At 31.4% G+C, this 27,340-nt stretch overlaps 1 protein-coding gene and 1 pseudogene across 2 annotated transcripts; one reads left to right on the top strand and one right to left on the bottom strand.

The window, feature by feature from the left end:
• Positions 1 to 1,290, top strand: LOC130956742 (uncharacterized; annotated as a pseudogene).
• A 669-nt stretch (positions 1,291 to 1,959) lies between these two features.
• On the bottom strand, positions 1,960 to 6,202 carry LOC130955561 (ultraviolet-B receptor UVR8-like). 2 transcript variants are annotated; one of them, XM_057882449.1, is made up of 7 exons: positions 5,919 to 6,202; positions 4,998 to 5,037; positions 4,580 to 4,876; positions 3,801 to 4,150; positions 3,292 to 3,693; positions 2,767 to 3,151; positions 1,960 to 2,489 (listed from the first exon to the last, which is right to left on the bottom strand). In XM_057882449.1, the coding sequence occupies exons 3-7, from the start codon at positions 4,811 to 4,813 to the stop codon at positions 2,247 to 2,249; spliced, it is 1,614 nt and encodes a 537-aa protein (XP_057738432.1). In that variant the 5' UTR covers positions 4,814 to 4,876; positions 4,998 to 5,037; positions 5,919 to 6,202; the 3' UTR covers positions 1,960 to 2,246. The 2 variants fall into 2 exon arrangements, with proteins under 2 accessions (XP_057738432.1, XP_057738433.1); XM_057882450.1 differs by having other exon boundaries at positions 4,998 to 6,202.
• Positions 6,203 to 27,340: the final 21,138 nt, after the last annotated feature.

The following is a 27,340-nucleotide window of genomic DNA, read 5'->3' as shown; positions in this document are numbered from 1 at the left end:
ATGGCTAGAAATTTTGATGATATGTTTAATAAGGCTTTGTATGGCAAAAGAAGACAGCAAGATAACACAGTCATAGATAATTGGATCGATGAGTGTTTACTCCAAGATTCAGAAGAAGAAGACATCGATAGAAGCTCTATCCCAATTACTCGTAGATGGATCAATAGAGATCGAGAAGCAGGACATGATCGCCTTTTTCAAGATTACTTTGCAGATGAACCGGTGTATAATGCTGACATTTTTTGACGGAGATTTCGAATGAGAAGACATGTGTTCATTCGGATAGTAGACGCTCTCTCAAACGTTTATCCATATTTCCAACAGAGGGTTGATGCAACTGGAAGAAGAGGCTTGTCGCCACTCCAGAAATGTACCGCTGCGATACGGATGTTAGCATATGGCGTAGGAGCCGATGCTGTTGATGATTATGTGCGCATAGGCGAGAGCACTACAATTGAATGCTTGGAAAAATTTGTTGAAGGTGTCATTTCAATGTTCGAGGATGAATACTTGCGAAAACCCAAACCAAATGACATACAACACCTGCTACAAATGGCGGAGGGTCGTGGCTTCCCTGGCATGTTGGGTAGCATTGACTACATGCATTGGCAATGAAAAAATTGTCCAAAAGCGTGGAAAGGTATGTACATGAGTGGTTATCGTGGGGTTGCAACCATAGTACTTGAGGTTGTAGCATCTTCAGACCTTTGGATATGGCATGCATTCTTTGGAGTTTCTGGTTCAAATAACGATATCAACGTATTAGATCGTTCTCCAGTGTTCGATGATATTCTAAACGATCGTGTTCCGAAGGTAAATTATACTATTAATGGTAATAATTATACTATGGGATACTATTTAGCAGATGGTATTTATCCTGAATGGGTCACATTTGTCAAATCAATCTCAAAACCACAAGGGAAAAAACGCAAGTTATTTGCACAATACCAAGAAGGGCAAAGAAAAGATGTGGAGCGAGCATTCGGAGTGTTGCAAGCACGCTTTGCAATTATACGTGGTCTAGCTCGTTTTTGGGAAAAGAAGAAGCTTGCCAACATAATGAGAGCTTGTATTATATTGCATAATATGATTGTTGAGGATGAAAGAGACACTTATGCAGGAAATTTTGCTCAAGACTTAGAATATGATGATGTCGAAAATGGTTTATCACAACCTCAGCTGGGAGAAGAAGATTTCGCACCATATCATCAATTTCTCCAAAAAAATGCCCATCTTCGAAATAAGCAACAGCATAAACAATTGAAAGAGGACTTGATTGAACACATATGACAATTTCACAATAATAGTGAATTATTTTTAAATTTAATAAATTTAAATTATATTATTGAAAAAAATTAATTACATTAATTTCAAATATTTTAATTAATTAATTAATTAAGTGAAACCATAACAAGGACTAAAGTTAGTTCTTCCTAATGGAGAAAAGAGAGATGTTTTGAGTTCCTATTTACTGTTTATGACGCAAAAACTGATGTGGAGTTACTTTTTATGATAGGTGGGCCATAAACAGGAATTGAGATGAATTCCTACTGAAGATGGTCTTAATGTCATTTCAGCATTCACGTTAATTTTAGAATAAATCTAAAAGAGAAAGAAAAAAGACATTACTTTGTGCACTAAAATTTAGTAAGAATATCCAAATTTAATAAGTCACTTAACCAAGTGATGGAGATTCGAAATCTATCCGCATCTCATAACCAACACTTACCCGCAAAGAGAGCTCCATTAATGGAAAGAGGATTAGTCACTGCTCCCACAACGGATACATTGGTTTCACTCCGGAAAATAGAAAGTAAATAATAATAATATATATCATCCTAGTATTACCTTCCCCGGAAGATAATCACTTGCAACTAGTTTCAAATACTTAAAGAGTAGATAAATCCAAAGCATGAGTCCTTTCATGATGCATGAATGCTAAACTTGACAAATGATCTATGAGAAACAATTGAAGACAACAACTAACACTGAAAATAAACCTTCACAAATGTATCATCTATCAACGTGCAGAACAATCCTACGAGAAATATCAACAACCCATAAAACATAAGTTAAAGGCCCTTGTTAGTTGTTTACCTACTTTGGACCTTCTGAGTGCATTCTTTGATTATATTTACAAAGTAGAAACTGAAACTTAAAACACTAAACCTGTGCATGGTTACCATAAATTAGAGAATGGCATGATTCAAAAGAATTTGAAAGCTAGTGGTGCAGGCACAAACAATTTAACCAAGATCGATGTCGACCCTTTCTGGATTTCCCCTTTCGGTTTGGTTTGCAACAAGCTCAATTCCTAGCTGTCCTTTGTCTCCGGCCCCAAATGCGTACAGCTTTCCAGATTCGGTTAGGGCAAAGGTGTGAGCATTCCAATATATGGAATTCGTCAAGCTAATTTGTACCACCCTTTCATTGATCTGTTTCAGCGATGTTACGAGCTCCGGACTCAACACATTTGCATGTCTGTTGCCCTGCACACAAACAAACATCAATCAATTTTGTTTTTCTTTTTGAGAGAAATGTCTAGTCATTGTTCGACAGATAAAGATTATCCTAAAATTGAATGTTACCAATTGCTATTACTCGCGGCTTTATTTTAAGGCATCAGAGAGGCACATGTGTAACTAAGAGTGAGGTCCATGGCTTACATTGGAAAAACTATGCAACTATTGGGGAAGGAAGAAATGTGAAACACATTTGAAAGCAACTTTCTTTCAATTTTCAAATAAGAAAACATAGCAGACCGACCTGTTCGTCGATTCCAGCATTGTGTCCAAGACTAGCAGATTCCCCACAGCCAAATGAATACACATCACCATCATCAGACACTACAAAGGTTGTGTAATCTCCCGTTGCAACATGAACAGCTTTGACATTACTCAATGCTTCCACAACCTTAGGTGCTGATTCACATTCTTCATTCCCATGCCCCAAGCAACCATAACGGCCCCATCCCCATGTGCACACTCGGCCATCCCGTCCTACAACAGCAGCATGCCATGCACCAGCAGCAACCACCATTGGTTGAAGGTTTAACAACTGGAACTGTTCGATCAAACGAGGGTACTTCTCATCAGTTCTTGAACCGTGTCCAAGCTTGCCTCCCAGGCCACAACCAACTGAGTATACAGACCTGTAAATTCCCGAAAAAGTGCTTTAAAATTTGAGCATGAAACAAAGCCCGAATTGGATCACATAACTACCAAAACTATTTTTCTTCTTGTCAAACAAAATATGCAACATGTTAAGAAAAGAAATGTAGTTGGAGCTCACATTCCACTAGGTTGACAAGCCAGACAAAGAAGGTAGCAATATCCAGCAGCAATTTGCACCACTGGAATATCTTCCAGAGCTCCTAATAAAGGATGGGGTTCCACATCACTTTGATCGGTGTGGTGTCCAAGTTTTCCATCACTACCCCAAGAAAATGTATAAACCCTTCCTTCTCTTGATAACACAGCTGTGAAAAAATTCCCAATTGCAGCCTGTACAACAAATATGTTTCTTAAAGACTCTACTAATTGTGGAGCTGTAACCATTTTAGACCCTTGACCTCCATACTCGGCTTCCCCAAAAGAATCTTTGCCACATGCATAAACTTGCCCCAAATCGCTTATCAACATGGTCCTCCCAGCACCAGCAGCAGCTTGTATAATTCGAATGCCTTGCAAGGTTCTGAAACACAATGGGAGTTCTGTTAACTTTAAATCAACTAGTTCACTTTCCGGTTATCCTTACAGGATATACTGTAAGGATAAAGGAATGTCCAAATGTTTTCCAACCTTATCGGCCGAGGCCGCCATTCCTCCTCAGTGGTGCCATGCCCTAGTTGTCCTGAACTGTTGGAACCGAATGAATAAACAACTCCATTTGACGTCACAGCAATGCTATGACCAGGACCTGCTATTGCCTGTGACTTCTCCCTCCGGCAACATGCTTCTCCGGCTTGCAAATACCTCAGCACCAACTTCCATGAGCCTCCACATCTTCGCTTCAAATCTTCCCTTTGTTCTGTGGACATTGGCTTAAATATGGCCCTCTTTTGACACATGTCCAGCGCAGCAATCTCCGACAAGGACAAATCGAAATCAGGGGCAAAGTTTGCTGGCTGCCTGAAGAAAGAGCATGTTGCCTATAGCAGCAAAATCAGAACCAAAGGCAGAATTATTGGCATTTGGTCTATAATTCAATAACAGCTTCATAATGGCGGATAATTCTCCTCTACAATGAGACTAATATCTCTAAAGTGTGAAAGTGAGAGAGTATCCACCCTCAGACCAATAAAACAATTCATAATCATTAAATGATCAAAGGCCCTATACAACCTCATTTCGTCACTTTAGAAAGAAGTTCACTCCAGAGAAGCAATTTCCAAGCTTCTGTTAGTATTAGAAGGGTTTTGCTAAATAGTAGGGCACTTTTCAAATAGTTAAAAGTGGAAAATTTTTTGAAACTTTTAATGAATTCAGTGCAATGGAAAGTTAAAAGCTTTAGTTTTCTATCAAACACATTCCATTTTTGGCTACTTAATAATAATAATAATAATAAGCATAGGACTTGCCTCTAGTTTGGCAAGGTCTTGAGGGTCCAAATTACATGCTGTGAGGACATGAAGGACAATGGAGGGGTTAGCAGACAAGGGAAACTCCCCCGGGGACGCGTCCCCGAAGCAATGGCGTTGCTGCCTTTGAAATGTTGGAATTGGTGTGGCAACAACAATGGCAGTTGTGATTGGCTGGTCAGGGATGTTATGATGGTATTGTATAGTTGGGGTTCCGCTTGTTGTGGCATCCATTGGGCACTGCCAAGAAACCTTTTGCAGTGCCCAAACTTTTTGCAGTGGAAATGATCTAAACTTCTGATAATTATGGAACAAAAAAACACAAACACAAGAAAGAATATGTGCAAATTTATTATTAATGCTACTACATTAGTTAACTTCAATTTAATTTCTCTGTTTCTCTAACTAAAGTGTGTACCTCAAAAATATAATTGACTAGCAAATCTCAGGTCTCAAACCTACAAAGAAAAAACATACTTGCATAAACTCATTATGTGACACAGTTTAAGAAACAAAAAAAAAAAACAAAAAAAGAAAAATTCTGAATCATAGGACCAACTACTTCCATTTGGTAAAAACACTATCAATTACAAGCACCAGAGGCCATGCAATTGGTTTAGACACTTAGAATCATGAAACTGGTTTTTTTATCTCCTATGATCAGAAACACAGAAAATCACTTCAAAAAAATTAATTGAAAAAATAAAAAAGGTAATAAAATCATCACCGATCATTTCATGAAACAGATGATTCGGATTTTAGATGACTCAGGTGAAGAGAAAAAGCATTAAATAAGGGGATGTATATGTGAAGCTGAATTGAAAGACGAAAACTTTGAGGAGAAGTAACAGTAATCATTCCCCTTAATGAAAGGTATATTCCAAAACAAAAAGTAAAAGGAAAATTTACAAATTTGCAACCAAATTTGTGAAACCCCTCCTTCACGTGAACTCATCATGATTCATCAAAGTGAGATCATAGCAATCAAAACGAAGGAACATATCATAATCTCCCTCCATAGCTAGCAAAAACCCAGAAACAGGGGACTTGCAAATTAGAACCAATTTGTTTCAATCAATTATTCATCGGTAAGCGTAAAAATCTTTTCTTTTTATAACTATTCTTCTTTTTTAGGTGTGTTGTTCAAAGATCAGAGTAACCAAATTTGACAAGTGCAGTTGCCCTGAATACGCAACCAAAAATTGGGGGAAAAACGGAATAAAGAGGAAAAAAAAACAGAGAATCCAGAACAAAATTCACATGCTCAATAAGTTTGCGATTAGTGGCATTACGATCGCCACCGATCGATTAAGAGAGAAAGGGAAGAGATGGTGATTACGTATCAGAGACACCAACGATTCCTGAGACTCAATCAGCACCATCGGTGGAAAGAGAAATGCAGAGGGAGAAAGGGGGAGAGAGAGAGAGAAAGAGAGAGTTTCAACGCTTCTGGATGAAAGGAAAAGTTAAGAGCTTTGGGATGAAACAAAAGTGAACAGAGATTGGTTTTTTTTTTCTTTTGTTGATGAATTAACGAAGGAGTGTGTGGTGGGGTGCTTGCAATGTGATGAGGAGAGAATTGAGAGAGGAGAGAGATTTTTGAGAGTGAGAATGAATGAAACGGAATGAACTATTTTAGCCTTTTATCTTTCTCTTTCTGTTTCTCTTTCTCTTTCTCTTCTTATATAGTGGGATTTTTTTAAAAGAATATATATCCAAACAATAAAACTTTATATTCAAGTCATTTAATCAACTAAAGTGCGCATGGCCCGATCTAACCCGAAAATCCGACCCGATTTCAAGCATTTAAAAGGTTATTTTGGTGTAATTTTACTGGACTTAGGGCCGGATAAGGGTCTCAAAAATAGACCCGGTCATTATTTTGGGTCGGATCCGGGTCATGGCTTGGGTCACCCAAAGTCGGCCTAGTCATCATACACAATTAATATTTTGTGTTATTAGTGATGGATGATGACTATTCTTATGTGGAATTTAAGTATTGTAAACCTTAATATTTTGTGTTATTAGTTATTATAAGACTGTAAGTTAATGTTTTATGTTTAAAATGCATAAGATTTTAGACTAATGTATAATATTGTGTTATTTGTATTGATTTAAATATTTGGTGTTATTAGACAATATTAGTATTGATTATGGCTATGCTTTAATTTTAGAGAATAGTTGGTTCTTGTTATATTTTTCCAAGTAAATTTTACCATGTCAAATAATGGTTAGAGTCTTGGAAATTTGGATATTTTCACATGCTAGTTTATAAGAAGGTATCAAGGTAATGTAATGTTAACGGCCCGATTTTCACCTGGTTTTTACCCGGTATAATCGTGGCCCGAAAGTGTATAGATTTCATTGGGTTTAGGGTCGGGTTCGGGTCGAATAAATATGCCCGGTATATATTTCGGGTCGGATCTGGGTCACATCAAACCCGGTTTCACCCGACCCATGCACACCCCTATAATCAACCAAGTTGCTATAACCTAATTCAGCTTCACGCGTCACTATTTCTAACAACATTTTGACTTAACGCCCGACTATATATAAATGCATTTTTTATGCGGATTTCTTTTTTTTTTTTCAAATTCTTTTAACATTTTCTGAGTTCTCTTTCTTCTCTACATTCTCTATGTTCTCTTCCTTCACTGTATTTTCTTTGTTCTATGTGTTTTCTTCGTTCATGATCAATGCTCTTTAATCTGATTTGAATACGAGGATCAATTTTTTTTAAATCAAGTTGTGAAATCAGATTTAAGCAGGTATTTCATTTTCAAAGACAATGAATTATGCAAGTTCACACTGTCAGTTGAATTAGAGCGAATTGAATTATTGTTTTGAAACAAATCAAGTGGATGAAGTTTGGTTCGAATCTCGTTAATATAGTTGGTTAGTAGTTCATGTTGATATAGTTGTTTTGTCTACGAATTGAATAATTTTGTTTTTCTTTGTAAAAATCAGTGTTCATGGTTTGAATTTGAATGGAATGTTGGAGTTTTGAATTTTTGTTACGATGAATCTATTTATGTTACATTTGATGGTAGTTTCGGTACATTTTTTAAAACTTATAAAATTATTTTTGGTGTCGTGCTTATAAGTTTTCTGTTTTTTTTGTGTCCGTTTGTTTCAAAGGTTGGAATGACTTTTAGCACACTTAAAGAAGAAGCCACTGCTGTTGCTTTTTTTTTTCTCCTTCTCCTTTTTTCTTATTTTTCTCTTTCATTATCGTTGTCTTCTTTTTATAAGTATAACAGTTCAAATTCAAAATGCACCGAAATTTCTTAATAATGACGACACACAAATAAACTCAGTTTAAAACAAGTTCAGATTACAAGTATACCTTATTTAAATCCAGAATGCACCACAACTACTTAATGATGACGACACACAAATAAACTCAGTTCAAAACAAATTCAGACCACAAGTGCACCTTATTTAAATCCAGAATGCACCAAATTCAAATCCAAATGCACTGAAATTACTTAATGACGACGACACACAAACAAACTCAATTCAAAATAAATACAAACCAAAATTTTATCTTATTCCAGAATGCACCAAAATTACTTAATAATAACTCAAAACTCCTCCTCTTCCTTCTTCTTTTCTTGTTCATTTTTTTCTTCTTGTTTTACCTTCTCATTTACTCTCTTAACAAGAATAAAAACAAAAAAAATCAAATAAAAAAATGCATAATGATGCAAAATCACTAGAAAGAGGAGGAGAAAAAGAAAAAAAATACAGCACCAACAATAAAAGAACAACGATGAGAAGGAAACGCGCGAAGAAGAAGAACAAACCCAAAGAAGAAGGAGGAAGAACGCGAAGAAGAAAGAGAAAAGAAGAAGAAGGAGGAGAAACGCGAAGAAGAAGGAGAGGAATGTGGGAACCGTTTCACGTAGTTGGAGCATGTATTCATGCTCCACTAATGAAACTGATTTTTGTTGAGTTTAGCCCAACTTGGTTAGATTTGGTTACCAAAAAGACTTGTATGTGTAGTAACTCTAAATAGAAAAATAAATAGCAAAATATATTATTTATGAATATATAAATAAGTAAAAAAAAACTCTCTACTTTACATACTTCGTTTGCAAAGAAACTGGGATACTTATGAATGCATCACATCTTCAATAAAATCTAATAATGTATCATACTTGCATACGAGATAAATTCATAGATGCCAACCTTGTATATCTCGTTACGCTTCAGTACTATTTGTGCTTATTGAGGCTGAGATATGTTTATAAATACTCTGTAATCTGTGCACACGTGATAGGAACATGACATAAAAATTTTGAATATATAAAGAGCTCATTCATGCCAACTGCAATGTAGATCTTGAGTCATTTCAATTCTTTTCTGATATTCTTTCAATATATCTAGTAGTGAGTATATTATTGTGAGTGTTTATCTATATGGTTGTATTAAAAATACTGACGAAGGGATTGTGCTCAAATTTCTTGACCTTGTGTTGTTTCGAACTCTTTGTATTGATATCCTTGAGGTTGGGTTTTTGGGGTCAAAAGAAGGTTAGGAATACATGGTATAAATCCCATGCAGTCTTGGCAAACGGAAACTTCATATTCATGCTTTTTTAAGATTATAGGCAATGACCATGCGTGTGTGATGTTCGAGGTTCGTGGGAGAATCTTAGCACATCAAGTCATGGAGTTGTATGTCGAGGTCGATGAGACTAGTAGCGATGTTTCCAGTCCGTTTACCTCCACAGTATTAGATCCACCGATAACAGCATTTCCATTCCATTACGTTACACCAAGCGAACACATGGAGGATGACTCTAAGCTGGATGATGAATACATTGCTGAGACCGAAAAGTCCTAAAAAAATCTTTCAAAATAAAAAATTGCTAAAAAAGTGTACTAAAAGACAAAATAGAGGCTTCTAACTCGTCCCACATGAGACACTTATATAGGTACTACACTATACTTATCTCATTTGTAGTGAGGACATCATAGTTATGAACGTATGTCGTCTTCAATGCAAATGAGATACATATAATGTAATGTTCGTGTCTTATCTCGTTTGCAGACATGATATGCTTTTAGCGTGTATGTAACACCTTAATACTTTTAAACTGAGTTAAGTTTTATTTGAATTATATTTAGTAGCTGATATTCAAAACCTTGCAAAATTTTGTTTTTAAAACACATATGAAATATTTATATAAAATAATTTATATATAAAAACATCGAATAATTAGTTTTTATTAGAATAGTTACTAGTTGAAAAATATAAGTGATCTAAAAATACTAACATGAAAAACGGGTGTGCTAAACTATGAAGGTACAACAATCACAAGCTTTACTCATATCAAATAATCATAACAAGAAACATCATAGTTATAATTGCAATCAGTCAATAAAAATAAAACAAGACACAGAGAAAATCCTAATTCTCTTAATTTGTATAACTATGGCTAAAACAATCGCATATTCTTCCTTCTTAAGGTAAATGCTTAATGTTTTGTATCTACGTCCTCGATAGCTTGCTCCTAATAGTGCACTTGTCTTTTCACCTCAACTCAACTGAGCAGTGTATTGCTTTGTACTGCATCGTTCCTGAAGATGGTACGGAGAGAGGGGTGAGAAACAAAAGTTTCTCAATAGTTTATCTATATGGTGTCATCGTATCTATCTCCAACCACTCCGAATTTTAAAATAAAAATAGTGATAATGCAATGTTGTTCAATTATTATTTTCAAAAGTCCTTGTTAGTCGGAGTGGTGTGACTTTTATTTGCTTCTCATTTTACTTATGTTATGACATGTGTGATGCATACAAAATGTCTATAGCATTAAAACATATAAAGGTAAACTTATAAACCTTGGTATGATGTTCTCATAGGCCATAAAGCAAGGCAAAATAAATAATAAATAAGAGAAAAATAGTAACATTGGCATAGATAAGTCAAACAGAATATATCTGAATAAAATAAAAATCTTAAACAATATCATACATCATACAAAAAGGAACTTTGGATAAAGAAGGATCTTTGAAAGCAATAATAAACATAATTAAAAAAAGATAAAAGAAGAATAATCATGATCACACTTTTCACTGTACTTTTCATTACTTTTTCTCGTAACTTTTATGGAAGGTATTGAGCTCAAACCGATATAAAGGGTGGGAGTCCCCTTCCCTTACCGAAGGTTCTTATCCCAAACGTTTTGGCGATCACCTTCCCTTATCAAAGGATCATCTCAATCGATCATCTTTCCTTACCGAAGGATCATATCAATATCTTGTCTTTGGGGGTCACCTTCCCTTACCGAAGGATCATTCCCTCAGTTCAATTTACAATCAATGTTATTTAGACATACACAAGAAGGGAGTCATATCAACAAATATATATTATTATATAAAATTGATGGGATAGTCCCCTTCCCTTACCGAAGGTTCTTATCCCAAAGGCTTGCCGATCACCTTCCCTTACCGAATGATCATCTCGATTATCTTGTCTTTGGGGGTCACCTTCCCTTATCGAAGGATCATTCCCTCAGTTCTTTAATGCACATAAGATTGTTATTATAATACATAATGCTTATGAAAAAAAGAGACATTATATCATGATATGTAATGCTAACATCTATATCCAAAAATATTTAACATATGACATATAAAAATTAGCATAAAATTTCCTACCTCGAGTAAAGTTCTGATAGGTATTACGATGCAAATAGATGCAGTTTGTTAGTAAAGAAAGACTTGTTCTATAGCTAGAAATTGTGTATACTATAATATTTTGTATAAAAAGGGGAATAGAATGAGAAAGAAATGATCAAATAGCTCTCAGGTATGTTCAGATTTTGTTAGGAGGCATTTAGGTGAAATCTTCAATCTGAATTGTCACTTTGTGAGCCCTATAACGTTTTATACATTTGGAATTTGAAAATATATATTAGAGATAAATTTATAGAGAAATTAATTAGCTTTAAAATGAATCTTAAAGAAAGTCAATCGGATAACCACAGCTTGAGATATTCTCAAAATACTGTTAGTATATCAGGCTGGCTGATAAGAGCGCGATTTTCTATTTTAAACTTGTAACCGATTTATCTACCTAATTTAATTTGAATTTAATTTTATACTGAACTTAAGAAATAGAGCTAGTATTCTTATCTTTTCATATAACTAAATATCATTTAAATCTAATAAATGTAGAATTAATTAGGACTATATTTTAAAAGGTTGTTTATTGTCGGTTAGAGATTTACTACCGTTAGTGTTTTCATATGTTTAAATTTTAAATTCAAATCTTAAATCGTTACCATTTTAATTAATTAATTAGTTATAAAAAATAACTTGATTCAAAAAGTTTGGATGTTACAATGTACTTAGTTATCTTGTCCTTAATACCGATGAGATACGTTTAGAATTTTTCTCGTTTTATATGCAGACCATATATGTAACGCAGCAAAAAAAATCCCTACCCATATCTATATCCGTAAATATTATATTTAATTTATTTTTTAAAAAATCTATATATGTGCCTTTCATTTTCAATATTTTTTAAGAAAAAAATTTTAATAAGATTAGCATCGATTTATTTTCATGCTTGATGACCAAGTCGTTTTGCTAATCAATTCAAAGTAAATTATCTACCTGAGCGAAAGTTATTTATACAACTTGCGGGTGAATTACACGCTTCTCATTCTTTTGCTGCTATGTGTTTCTTCATCTTCTTCCTCTAAATGTTGCTGATTTTTTTTATTGTTTCTTCTTTTTGTTTGCATTTTCTCTCCTTTTTTTGTTTCACAATTTTTTGAGAGGGTGAACTAATTTAGATCTAATTTGCAATATCTATGGTATTTATTTATATCCGATCCGAATTTTATGGATATGCTTCGACCCAATCCATAGATAAGTAGGATCAGGCATCAGAGTTTAGAATTATATACACGTCTCTAATTCGCATATCTGATTAAATAATAAAAATATTATATCATGTGAAATTTTATTACATTACAATGTTTAAGTGTTCCTTTTTATTTGGTTTAGTTTCCAACTTATATTCATTCTTGAAATATTGGTATATTAAAATTTGCATTGTTACTTGTTATTATTGTTGGAAGGTTGATAATTAAATCTCATTGTTTTATTTCTATTATCATTCATATAAGTTTGGTTGTTTTCTTTTTATTATTTAGGAAAATATTTTTTGATAATATTTTGAAAGTAAACACATTTACACGAGTGAACATAATTTTTCTTTTCACTTTTTTATAAAGAAAGGTTAAATTTTATTTTTTTGGTCTTTTACCACTAACATCTAATATCCAATATCCGATATGATCTGTAAATTTGTAAATTAGATTAGATCTGAGTCTAACAAATACAAATATCCAATCCGATACTTTGACTGTGAATCTAATCAAGATTTTGGCAATAATATCTAATATCTGATCCAATTTATATACATTCCTAGTTTTCTTCCTTTGTTTCTCTTCAAAAATTTATGTTTTACACTAAAAAAATTATGTGTTTATTGTCATAGAATTTTTGTGTTTTTCTTATGTGTTTTCTTCTTATGTTACTATTCAAAAAAGTGTATTTACCTTCAATGAATTTCTAATTTTTCTTTTTCTTCAAAAGATTGTATGTTTACCGTAAAAAAATTTATGTGTTTATTGTCGTAAGATTTTTGTATTTTCATATTTTATTTCTCTTTAAAATTGTGTTTACATTAAAATCTTAATGTTTTTCTTAGTAAATTTTTGTATTTTTCATCAATAATATATTATATTTTCTTCCTAAGTTTCTCTTCAAAAAATTATGTTTATCTTTAAACGATTTTTGTGTTTATCATCACAAAATTTCAGTAATTTGTGTAGTGAATTTTTATGTTTTTTTTTTCTTCTTCTTCTTTGTCATAAAATATTTATGTATTTATTAGCACAAAATGTTTGTGTTTCATGTAATGGATATTTTTTATACATTTTTTTCCTTTTATTTCTCTTTTTTTTTCTTCTTCTTCATAAAATTCTCAAAATAACAAAGAAACAAACAAATAAATAAATAGAGAAAGAAACATTATTTAGAATTCTAGTGCAAAGGTTGTGGGCGAGAAGAATTCGAACTTGGCTGAGGTTGGAGCAGTTTAGGGGGCATCCTTTGTATGTCGGGAGATGAACTTTTCAAAATTTCACAAATCTTTAGAAAAAGTCGTTGGTAGGTTTTGAAAGTTGTAATAAAAAATAGAATTTGAGTGTTTCATTTGTGTTGTTTATAGGTCACATATACACAAGGGATATGGTAAATAGATTTTGTGAAAATTTAGTAGAATTATCTAACAATCAATGAATTGGTGATTTGGTGTGTAATTTGTTGACAAAAACCTGAAATTATCTGTTGTTGTTATTGTTATTGTTGTTGTTGTTGTTGTTGCTATTGTGTGAAAGTATAAAAAATGTATAGAAAATTAATAAAATGATGGCAAATCAATTGGGTATGTCATGAGACAACAAAAGAGTGATTTGAACTATGGATGTGAATTAGTGAATGAAGGTATCGAGATAGATTAGAGAAGATTGGGTATCAATTTTTTTAGTAATCTGTTGCATTTAGAATGCAAGAAACAAAAAATATTCAAGAAGAAGGAATTTAGGACAAACAAAGTGAACTAATTGATTAAGTGCCTACTTGAATCATGGAGAAGAAAATGGGAAGTGGCTACATCAAATGGCTTCAAAGTGTATAGCTAACATTGTCAAGAATGAAGAATTCAAAATAAAAAAGGTGAGATAAGAAAGTACGAGCATAAAAGAATGTAGTGAAGAAATAAAGATGAGAAGAAATTGGAATAGCAATGATGTTGACTTGGTTGAGCACCAAGCTGTTACAGGAGTTAGTTTTAAAGGGATGAGTATGAATATGACGGTAGTTGATTTGGTTTAGGTTGATTGCTTTCTATGTTTGACTTGTTTGTTTGAACTTCATTGGTTGGTTTGTTACTTCAGCTACAGATTTTATGCCGCTTCCCTCACCTCCCTTTATCGGGACTTTGTGAGTGGTTACCTATCAAAAAAATTAAAAAAAAAAAAGAGAGAAAGAGAAAACATAGAAGAAGAATGGAGAATTAGAATAGAAAAAGAAAAATACATAAAAGAAGATGACAACGACATAGAAGAAAAATGACAAGAGCATGAGATAAAGAAGATGCTGAAAGTTGAATGCGTGAATAAGATAAATGGAAAATGCATTTTGAGGTACTTTGTTAGACTTGGTTACAAAATTGATTTGCTTATCCAATAATTTTTTATTTTTAAAATATTTGTGGATAATTTTGTGTATTTATTAAAATTGGACTATAAGATTATAAAAAAAATTTGATCATTTTAATATAAATTTGATAATTCTATTCTAGTTGAATTATTTTAGTGTTTGATTATTTTATTAAAAAATAATAAAATAACATGTTTAAGTATATACGATACATAATAGAATTTTTTTAAGAATAAATAAAATAAATATAATAATTACCAAATATACATACCGTGAGAGTGTTTATATTTTTAACTCACATTATACATCTTGTTTATGAAAATTATATCGAATGGATAGAGATCATAAAGGAGGACATGAACGTCTTTATAATGATTAATTTTTTGATGAGTCAATGTATCATGCTAACATATTCCAAAGAAGATTTCCAATGAGAAGGAATATCTTTCTTTATATTATGAAACCGTTGTCAAATATTAGTCCATATTTCGAGCAACAAGTGATATTGTGAGGAAGAAAGGATTTTGTCCACTACAGAATATACAACAATGTGTATGTTCGCATATAGAATAGTTGTTGATGTCATTGATGATTATGTGTGAATAGGGAAAAGTATCGCAATTGAGTACTCAAAAAATTTTGTAGAAGATATTATTTTAGTATTTAAGAATGAATATTTGCGTAAGCAAAATTGAAATAATCTACAACATTAACATCAAATGGAAGTAGATGTAAGTTCCTAAAATGTTGGACAGCATTAAATGTAAGCACTAGCAATTGCACATTATCTAAAAACGTAGAAAGGTATGTACATGGTTGGTCATTATGGGGTTCTAACAATAGTTCTATTGTATAATTTGCCTTTGTAATATGTATATTTATAGTGTTGTTAGTTCAATTAATGAATTTAATGTGTTGTTTTGTTCGTCGTTGTTTGATAATTTCTAGAGGATCAAACTTCAAAGTTCTTTATATTTCTAATGGTACCAACTATATATTAGGTTACTGTTAGTGAATGACATATATACACTAAAATTAAAGACCAACATTTATGAGAATAATCTCTCGACCATAGAGAGATAAGCATAAGTTATTTTCTCAACATAAAAAAAGCTAACAAAAGGATGTTGAATGAACTTTTGGAGTGTTACAATCTTCTTTTGCAACCATGTGTTGCCCAGCACAAATTTGGGAGAAGAAAATAATTGGAAATATAATATGAGTATGTATCATACTACATAATATAATTTTTGAAGATGAAAGGAATACTGACAGAGAATTTCATTGTGCTTTCAACTTAAAATGGCATGGATAATGAGATATCACTATTGCAATTAGGGAAAGATACTAATTGTCCATTTTTAATTTCAAAATAACGTGAATTGCTTTTTTTAATAACCCCCATAATTTAATGGTATAATTAAATTAAGAATTTTTCTAACTAATATTTTAAGTGCACAAATTAAGATTATGCATAAATATCCATTTTGATTTTTAAGAAATTCTAGATTGAACATTTTGTTTTTCAACAAATTTCATTTTTAAAAGTTCTTGATAATTGCTCTCGTAAGACATATTAAAGTGTGATTTCTCATCATACATTTTTCAAGGAGGACACAAAAAAATGAGAAAAGATATTAAATAGTAAAAAATCACATTTTACAAAATAATTGAAAAAAAATAGAGGATCCACTCTCGATTGAAGGTGACTAATTAACTTATAAGCTACTTTTCGAAACATAATTATTTTTGCTAAAAGTTTGTTCAACTTATTTGCTTTGCTTTGAGATGGAGAGATCAATTTGTTTGAAATGAGTAATTCTTAAGTAATACAATTTGTTAAAAACTAAAATGTCAAATTTAAAATTTATTATAAAGCAATTTAATTACTTATTTTAACATATTTTTAATAAAATATCAAAGTAATTATTTTTCATTTAAGTGTTTGATGAAGTCATGGTGAGATGTCACTTTGACCAAGGTATTGCAAAAGCATATGGGATAAGTGGTAACCAAATGTCACTCTTAACTCTCATTATTTACTCTCTCTTCTTCTTTTCTTTATTCTTTGCTCACTCTGCCCTCTCTTAACCTTCTATATTTACTCCCCCCTCTCTCTCTCTCTAACACATTTATCTTCTACATTAGCTAGCATTCTTTTCTTTCATAACCTAACTATTTTCCTATTTGTCATATTCATGAAAGAGGTAACAATAGCAGCTAAAGATGGCCATAGCCATTAAGCGTGTATATATAGGTTGGGCCGGGTTATGTTTAGTTATATTTGAACCCGATCCTAATATTTTAGTAGGTCTATTTTAATCCAATTTTAAATTAACTCAAAATAAACCGAATTGAATCGACTTAATTAAGAAAGCTTAAATACAAACTCTTTTATGGACAATGTAGGAGGAAGTAAGCACTAATGGTCTAACTTTGTTTACTTTTACTTGCTTTAGGTGACATGATATGTGATAGTGGTAGGTGACGAGGTAATGGTAAGCAGGGTGGTGGTCGTAGTAGGGGGACAACCTAGGAAGATTACGGGGTATCCCACTTGACTTAGGTGCATCGTTGTCACGCACCCAGCATAGGACCACTGCAACTACTACCGATCCTATGGTTGACGTGCCGACCTTATCACCCAGGTTGCACGCATAGCTATCACAAGGGTTGGACTCTATCAAAATGATACCGACATTGAATCTATCTTCAGAGGCGGCCGGGTGGCATAGATCAAACACCTCCACAACAATAGCAACAATCGCAGACACAATCTCAGCTATAGCCTCAAACACAACCATAGCCACAGACCCAAACATAGACCCAGACACCACTCGAGGTACAAGCATCATCTAATCCGTAGTCACAGCCGATATAGTCGACAACTAGAATCTGAGAAGATGGTGCCCCATTTACAGTGTTAAACAGAAGCTAGTGTGGGATGGAGGTGACAGGTATATTTTACATTTACATGTTTAATTAATTTTATAGTATAACATGCATATATAGTGAAAATTATTTGTAATGATGGTTGGGACCTTCCGAGACCGAGGACAAAGAAGATTACTTGGGTTTTCGAGAACCATTAGGTGGTTCATACCCAGGTTCAGTATGGCTCCAAATGGTGTCCGCAATCTTTGGTGGTAACTTTTTAAGATAATAAATTGTATTTTTTTAAACTTTAAATTATAAACTTATAGTAATCTGATTTACTTGTATTTGATATTGCAGAATCACTTTGAGTTTGTCCATGGGGAGAAGTAAAAAATGTAGAATGCTTGGGGGGTGAGAGCCGCTAAGCTCCTTCGAGAGACTCTAATAATCACCTGCAAGGCCGCAATAAGGGTGCCTCCTGTAGATTGGATCCCGGACAATATCCTCTCCCAATTGAAGGAGTACTGGAACATAAGGGATTATCAGGCTATTCGAGCTATGGCCCGATCTAGTCGAACATCTGAGATCGATGGATCCATGCACACTGAAGGGTCCACCACCTACAAGGCAACCAAGAAGATGGTTCGTATCATTTAAAGTTTTAATTGTTAACTTAATTTATTTACTATATTATTAATTAAGTTGAAACTCATATAATGACTTCTTGAAATTTTAGACCCTATGCACAGGAGATCAAGTTGGGTCACAAACCTCGTCGAGTAAGGTTTTTTAGAGGACGCACACGTGAAAGAAATATCGTACAAAGTGGGTTAACAAGCAGTCTGAGGATGCTTCTATAAGTTCAACAAATCCAAATATATCTCAATAAATTATATTCGTTTATTTATTTAACTCCGTATTCATTTTTGTTTGATTTCAGATTGATTTTGACGTTCAGCTAGCTAAGGCACATGTGGAGCGTGCAACCCAAATTGCACAGGGGGACCTGAGCCGCACATATCTGGGTATGAAATATGGACACAAACAGTTGTCGGACACAAGCTGGAAGGTCTACGACATGGGACATCAATTCACCACGACTACTCCACGATTCTCCGATCTTGAGTCCACTGCCATTGGAGGTGTGAATAGTAAGGAGCAGGTTACCCTGAGCAATAGGGAGCTACAGCAGGACATAGAGTGAGAGCTATAACAGCATCAAATGAGATATGCGGAGTTAGAGGCAAGCTACCAGTAGAAACAAAACGAGTGGAGGCTTGCTCACCAGAGGTACGAGGGGGAGATCAGGAGCCTCTAGGAGACTTTCGTCCCCCAACAGTTTGATCAAGACCAGTGGAAAATATGATCATGGATATGTACTTTTTCATGCGCGAGAAGCTGGGAAGCAGCTCATCCAACGGTGCGCTAGACATGCCGCCTCTTCCACTGCCTAGACGTCCTCTAGCAACATCATCAGATTCTTACCCGTCAACACCACTAATGCCATCGCCACCCACAAGACCTCAGGATGGAGCAAACAGCGACGAGTGCGGCTTCATCTTGGATAATTACATGTAGTGTACTTTCCTTTTTTATTTTGATGACATTTTTCTATTTCTAATTTTTTGTTGTATTTTGGTTTCAAATATTCCTGCAAATTTAATTACTATTTGTTCGTTTTCAATTTGAATAAAATTCTTTTATATTATTTACTGCCTGTGCTAAAATTTAATCATATAACAGGTATTTAATTAAACATGTATTCAAATAATAGTTAAGGACCCAATATATGTGTATATGATTTACGAAATCCACACTTTTAGCCTTCAGTAAATTATGTTTAAAAAATTATTTTTGCATTTTAGCGACTTTAATGTTCAATTAATATTATATTTTTTTATCGTCAATATTACCAACAGTCATATTATTAATACAATGAAAATAATATTTTTCTATGTCGTATTTTACCGACAGTTTGCGACTATCGAAATTTACTAATGACTGCTTTGCTGACGGTCTTTTATTGATAGCAAAGTCATGGATAAAATTCGTGTCTTTTGCAGTGTCCACGCGTCCATATACTTGTATTACTAATTAGAGGCTAACATAGCTAGATTTAACCCTATTTGCAGCGGTTTAAAAAATAATTAGAGTGATAAATAATTTACTATGTTATCTTTTGCGTTTTTATATAAAAAAATATGCAAAGATAATTTTTTTATTTAATTTTTATATGTGTGCATATACAATCATCATTTTCTTTTAAATTTTAAATTAGGATGTACTTGATGATTGGTTACTTTTAAAAATATTTACATCTTTTGGTTAATTTAATTCGAGTTATAATATGTATTGAAAAATAATGTTTGTATAATTTTTCATTATTTCTCATTTCTTATCAGTTTTTTTATTTTAATATTAAAATTAAAAGATTTATATATATTTTTTGGCCACTGAAAGAATATATATATATATATATATATATATATATATATATATATATGCGCTATTTCTGGTAGCATATTAAGTTTGGTGGCTAAGGTGACTATACTTACATTGACACATGGAAAGAAGAAAGTTCGTTGATCCAATTTTGACAGAATGAAGGCACAGTAACTTTGTTAAAGAGGCAAGGTAATCTTTTCATTTCTTAATCGTTTTCAATAAAAAAAAAAATAAATAAATTTTTTTTTTTTGAGTCAAGTTTTGCCCAGCCCAACCGACGCAGCAGCAAGAGTTAGACTCGTCTTCGGAACTTGGTGGCCAACACACAGCGGCTAGTAGTCAAACAACCTTTAAGTAGCGGTGGTGGAAACAGGCACTCTGAATCGAATAGCCATCAAAAAAGGCGGATGGTAGCGAGTGTCAAACGACTGACTAGGCAGAGCATGGAGGAGCTGACAATGGCGGTGGGCATGATGCATTCTTCGTCTAACTTCAGCAGCCATGGCAAAACGGGTAGTGGAGGGAGTTGCTAGGACTCGGAAATCCGTTGGGTCATTCATGAAAATAATGAATTTATTCAAACAAACAAACAATGCAAATTACACTAATATCCTTTCATTTTTCTTTAATTTCAATTTTTATCTATACCTTAAAGAAATCTAGTTAAACTTTTACGTGACAAATGTCACTTGTTCATTTGCAAGTTAACTTATAGCCATTGTTTACTTAGCCACCACAGATATGGCATATATATATATATATATATATATATATATATATATATATAGTAAATGGCTAAATTAGTTCCTAAAAGATTATTCATTCTTTAAATTGGTCTCTGAAAGATTTTTTAATTAAATTTATATTTAAAGATTTTAAATTAGTCATGTTAATCCTTCCGTAATTTTGTTTGTTTATGGTGTCAAAATTTATTAATATGACACATTAAATGATACTCTAACACACACTTAAAAGTTTTAATTGACTATTAACATGATTAGTTTATAAAATTGGATCAAATCAACTCCAAATTAAAGGATTCTAATGTCTCAAGTTCTCTCCACAAATTAGGTTTTGATTTGATCTAATTTCATAAACTTATTATGTTGGTAGTCAATTAAGACTCTTTGGTATGTGTTGGGGTGTCACCTAACGTTCTTAGGTTAGATAATTTTGACACCATCAATAAACAAAGTGACTGAAGAATTAACATGACTAATTTAAAATCTTTAAAAGACGAATTTGATTAAAAAAAATTCTTTTGAGGACCAATTTAAAAAATAAATAATCTTTTAAAGATTAATTTGACTATTCAAAATATATATATATAATTTTTTATGCTTTATAAAATATTTAAATTTTAGATATAAAATTTAAAAATAAAAGAGTAAGTCTCATTTTTTTCTATTTTTATTTTTAGATAATTTAAACAAAAAGATTATAGACTCCAAAAAAACTCTCTAATTTTTTGACGGTTACATTAGGTTTTTTTTTTCTATTTTGAATTTTGATAATTAGATCTCAAGAGAAATTAATTAAGATGTTAAATAACTAGCTTTACGTTCTTTTTTTTTTGGTATTGTTAACTAGCTTTAATTTACTTTAATTGTGAACAATGGATAGCTCTAAATGTGGTAGCAAATCTAAAATGAATAATCTATTCCTTAGTCAATTGTCATCGGCATCTAAAATGTAAAGACATGGTTTCATTATTTATTTATACCAGAGAAACATCATAGTAATAAGAAGGTATACCGTCAACATCTTCCACTGTATATATGCACCATATAGAAAGATTCACGTACGTAATAATGCGAATAAAGAAACCAATTTTAAAAACCTTAGCTTCATGATATATTTAACTAAATTCAATCAAAGTTAGTTTAATTATTAAACGCCATAATAAAAACTGTTTATACCACTATTAAATTACACACTTTTTCTTTTCATATTTTGTTATTGATACAAAATTATTTCTGTATCTTTTCATTTTTTCTTTAAAAATAAAAAGTTTTATTTAAATAAATCAACTTTTAAGTTGAATTATATAATAATATACAAAGAAAAACACATAAGAAAATGATATTTTAGTTGAAAAATATAGAAATTATTTTAAAATTTAAAGATTTTTTAATTAAATGATACAGAAGAATAATACAAAAAATTTAAATAAAAAACACAAAATTTTAGTTGAATAATGCAAAAATACAAGTTGTGTATTTACTATTTACATTCAAAAAATCTGAGTTATCATAACAAAATTTATTTGGTTTTTCTCAAGAAATTTATTTGTTTCTATTCCAAAAGTTGTGTTTATCTTTAAAAAAAATTGTATTTATCATCACAAAATTTTTGTGTTAATCATCAATAAATTTCTGTGTTTTATTTTTATGTTTGTCTTTAAATAGTTGTTTCTTTTCGAAAAATTTATATGTTTATCATTACAAAATTTCTATATTTATCATCAATAAATTTTTATATTTTCTTCTTTTGTTTCTCTTTAAAAAATTGTGTTTATCATCATAAAATTTTTATGTTTTTTCTCAATACCTTAAAATAATCTCTAATTTATAATAAAAAACACTTTTTGTATTTTATATTGTCAATTAATTTCTATGTTTTCTTCGTTTGTCTCGTTTCAAAAAGTTATGTATTTATCTTCGAAAAAAATCTGTTTATCTTAACAAAATTTATGTGTGTATCGTTAATAATTTTTTGTATTTTCTTCCTATGTTCATTGGCAAAAAGTTGTGATTGCCTTAGAAAGCTTTTCGTATTATCATCACAAAATTTTTATGTTTATCATCAATTAATTCTTTATTGTCTACTTATACTTCTCTTTAAAATGGTATGTTTAGCTTTCAAAAGTTTATTTGGTTATCATCACATACAAATTTTCCATTAGTAAATTTATATGTTTTCTTCCTTTGTTTTTCTTCAAAGATTTTATTTACTTAAAAAAAATTGTGTTTCTTATTGTAACATTTCTGTGTTTTTGCCTAATAAATTTCTATGGTAAATATCTATGTTTTCTTTCTGTATTCTTTTTCAAAAAGTTATGTTTACTTTTGAAATATTTATGTGTTTATTATTACAAAATTTATGTGTTTTGTGTAAAGAATTTATATGCTTTTTGTTTTAGCCCAGACAAATTAATTTGATTGAAAAATGGTGAATTAAATTTTGAATTGGTCTAAATTAATATTATTTTTTATAAAAAATAACTATAATGACTCTATTATAAAAAATAACTAAAATATTCTTATTATATATATTAATTTTAAAAATCTTAAATTTTAGCCCTTTTCTTTTCTGTCATCATAGGGTTAAAATTTAGAGTTTTCAAAATATATATATATATATATATATATATATATATATATATATATATATATATATATATATAAATAGGAGTATTTTAGTTATTTTTATAATAGAAATATTTTAGTCATTTTTATAAAAAAATATTAATTTATACCAATTTAAAATTTAATCTATTAATTTTTTGAGTAAACTGACCGGTCTAATTTTAATAAAAATAACGCGATTTAATTGATTATATGTGTTAAATTTTAATTTTTAAAAAATATCTTTAAAAAAAGACATTTTTAACATCTTTATCTAAGTTGCTTCTTTCACGTAATAATTCATCGGCTGAAAATATTGACCATCCACCACCATTTTAAAACAATATTCCATCTGAACCACCTACTGCATATATTTTTATTTTTTTTATCATTTTATCACTATATTTTTATTATTAAATTTGTATGTAACATTGTGTGTGGTATGAAATCTCAGTTTTAATTTTATTTTTTCACATGTGATTTTATTATCACATAGTTTGCTATTATTTTTATAGTTAGTTATTGTAAATTCTTGACTCCCATAAAGGACGAGAGAGTTCTAATATGAGTAAAAAAAATAAAAAACAGTAACAAAATAAACAAAATATATATTGACACATATTTCACATTTGTTTTTTATTTTCACCTATTATATCATACACAATAAAACAGCAAATACTAACTGCACAAAAATTTTTTTGGCATTGCCATCAAGATTATTGTGAATTAAAATTTTATTATTATTTACCACATACAAGAACACCATTTTCTAATGATATTACCTGGAAAGAACTAATTGCCTAAAAAATGGAACTAATAAGAGAGCAAATCTTAGTGATTAGGTTATATAAAATCTAACGATTAATATTAAAAAGTATTTGTTATCATCGTTATTTTAATATCTATTTTCTTGTCTAAAAAAATTATATTTTTTGAGTTATTTATCCAAATGCTACAACTTTAAAATAAGTACTTTTATAACAGAAAATCAAAATACAAAATAACTTATTTATAAGTTGCTATTAATAAAAGTCTTTAACTTTAAGCTCTTTTTCAAAAGAGTTTATTTAAGTTGTTTATTCAAATTGGGTCTTAGTGGTTAACTATTAGAATTTTCTACATTTTAGATCCCAGTCATGTACTTAATTAATTAAATTATGTAATCTTTGATCCACTGGATATGCTATAGTTTAATTTAGTTAAACCACCATTTTGATGATTTAAAACATTGATTTGTCAAAGATTGATTGTTTCTTTGTCGTAGGATTTTTGGCTCCTTAAGAATTAATTTTGTTTGATAAGTACATCTAAAATGGAGGATCATTTTTTAACATACTATTTTTTTCTATTTAAAATACGGGTTTTAATTACATTAAAATGAAAAAGCCCATTTCGTGTGTTTCAGAATTGGAATGGCCCAATTTGTATGTACCGCCATTGTCAGCATTGAGATGGAGGCTATTTTTAATTCGTGGGTGCTTTCCATTATTTGGTGTTGCACATTTTAAAAAATGTTTTGATCCACGCGTATTTAAGAAAATAAAAATTTTTCTGTATTTATTTCAATAAAAAATTCGGAGAAGGAAAAGATGCAGAGAAGAGTGAAAGTGAAAAAGAAGTTGAAAAAGGAAGAATACATAACAAAAGCTCTTGATACAGAAGATATAAAGCACGAACATTTTGCTGAGTTGTCACTGTATTCGTGTGTTAAATATATTTTGAGCACAAGAGTTATCTAACACTCATTTGATATATATGTCTTTCATATCCAATCGTATTTTAATAAAAATAAAATATATTTCTCATTACATATTTAGACATACCTAAATATTGTTAGTGTGTTCAACTTTATTCTTAATTATACTCTTAAAATGAGTTCAGAATTAATATATTATTATTTTTTAAAATAAAATAATTAATTTAAATACTTTATATAATAAAAAATACATTAAAAATAGTTTCTATATTTTAATATCAGTAAAATAATAAAATATAATTACAATTTATTTAAAAATATTTTATATTTTATATAAATGATGTGTTTTCATGTGTTAAAAAAATAGTGTGTTTACATATTTCGTGTCATGTCGTGTTCTATTATATTAATGTTCATATTTGATAGTACAGAAGATAATCATCGTGTCAACGAAAATTTTGTCCCAAATTTAATTGTTAGCTCTTTTTAAAAAAAACATGCTAGAGACTCAATTAAAGGTCAAATTATTAATTATATGCAACAAATGTAATAGTGCCCTTATATTTTGATTTTGTATAACATATTATATCATTTTTTATGTAATTTATTGATATTTTATAATTTAATTTAAGGTAAAGTATAATTTTGTTCTTAATTTTTTTAAAAAAATTTTAAAATTACATATTTTTAACGTTCAATTTAATTTAATTTTGTCTCTAACATTTAAAATAAATTTCAATTCTTTCCTATTAATAATTTTTGACTGACAATTATTAATTATTTTTTTAAAATTTATCCTTAATTACCTATTTTAATCTTAATACTAAATATTAGCAAAACTCAAATCCAAACCCAAATCTCATCTCCCAATTCTCCAAAACTCCATCTCCTCTCCACTGCACCATGCAACATCTTCCCATCACCTCTTTCTTTGTCACTCCTTACCATCCACATCAACCCCACCATTTTATCTCACTACTCATCACACTATCCCGACAACACTCCATCTCTTACGAGTCTCCGCTTAGTTAGAACTCTTGAGTTGACAATTACTTGCATCCTTGGTCATAGCCTCGAAGGGTGAGCTTCAATCTTCCTAAATTTGACGGTACTTATGCATTGAGTTAGATCTTTTTTGCAAATTAGTATTTTGATGTCTTTCGAGTACCTGTAGAAGAGCAAATTGGCCTCGCTGCGATGCACATGACTGTCTCAACGATTCCGTGGTTTCAGATGTCACAACGCTCCGCTCAGTTTCGTTCATGGACGCAGCTCAAGCGTGCTATTGAAATAGAGTTTGGTCCCTCCTTATTCGAGTCTCGCAGAGAGCTTCTCTTTAAGCTATAACAACATGGTTCTATTAGTGAATTTTACGCTGAATTTGTAGCTCTTGCTAATCGAACTTATATCGAACATGCTGATGTGTTACGCGACTGTTTCATTAGCAGTCTCCGGGCTGATATTAGACATGAGGTGAAAGCTCAATGTCCACATTCACCGATGCGTGCTGTAAGCTTGGCTAGGCTTTATGAAGACAAGTTTTCGACATCCCGGCAGCACACTTCAGGTCCGGTAGCCTCTAAGTCCCCATCGCGAGGCTCCTCTATACCTGCGCATACCTTTCAATGGAATAGCTTGCCTCCCTTGCTTCTCGCACCATCTTCGAAGCTAGCTCTACCACCACCTAAGAACCCAATTCGCCATTTGTCTCCAGCAAAGATTCAGAATAAACAAGAAAAAGGCCTTTGTTATTGGTGTTTGACAAATTCACAGCTGCTCATAAGTGCTCGAATCGGCAATTCATGCTTAAGCAAGTGGAGAATGATGAGGAAAATGTCATGGCAAATAGTGGAGACATAGTTGTATCTGAAGAAGATATTTTACAACAGTTGTATGCAGAGGTGATAGACCATCATCTCTCTTACAATGCCATGCATGGCACGTCGGGTCATTCCACTATTCGAATCAAAGCTCACATTGGTGAAATAGAAATCCAAGCGTTCATTGACGGTGGAAGCTTCGATTGCTTCATTCAGTCGTGGAATGCAAAATTTTTTAATCTCTCCATTAAGCCAGCTCCGGGAGTCCAAGTTATAGCAAAAAATGTTGACATTATGCAGGTTGAAGGTCACATTCCTTCGCTCGAGGT

Source organism: Arachis stenosperma, chromosome 10 (genome assembly GCF_014773155.1).
Source record: "Arachis stenosperma cultivar V10309 chromosome 10, arast.V10309.gnm1.PFL2, whole genome shotgun sequence".
Taxonomy (NCBI): Eukaryota; Viridiplantae; Streptophyta; class Magnoliopsida; order Fabales; family Fabaceae; genus Arachis; species Arachis stenosperma.
This window is presented reverse-complemented; position numbering and strand designations above follow the sequence as displayed.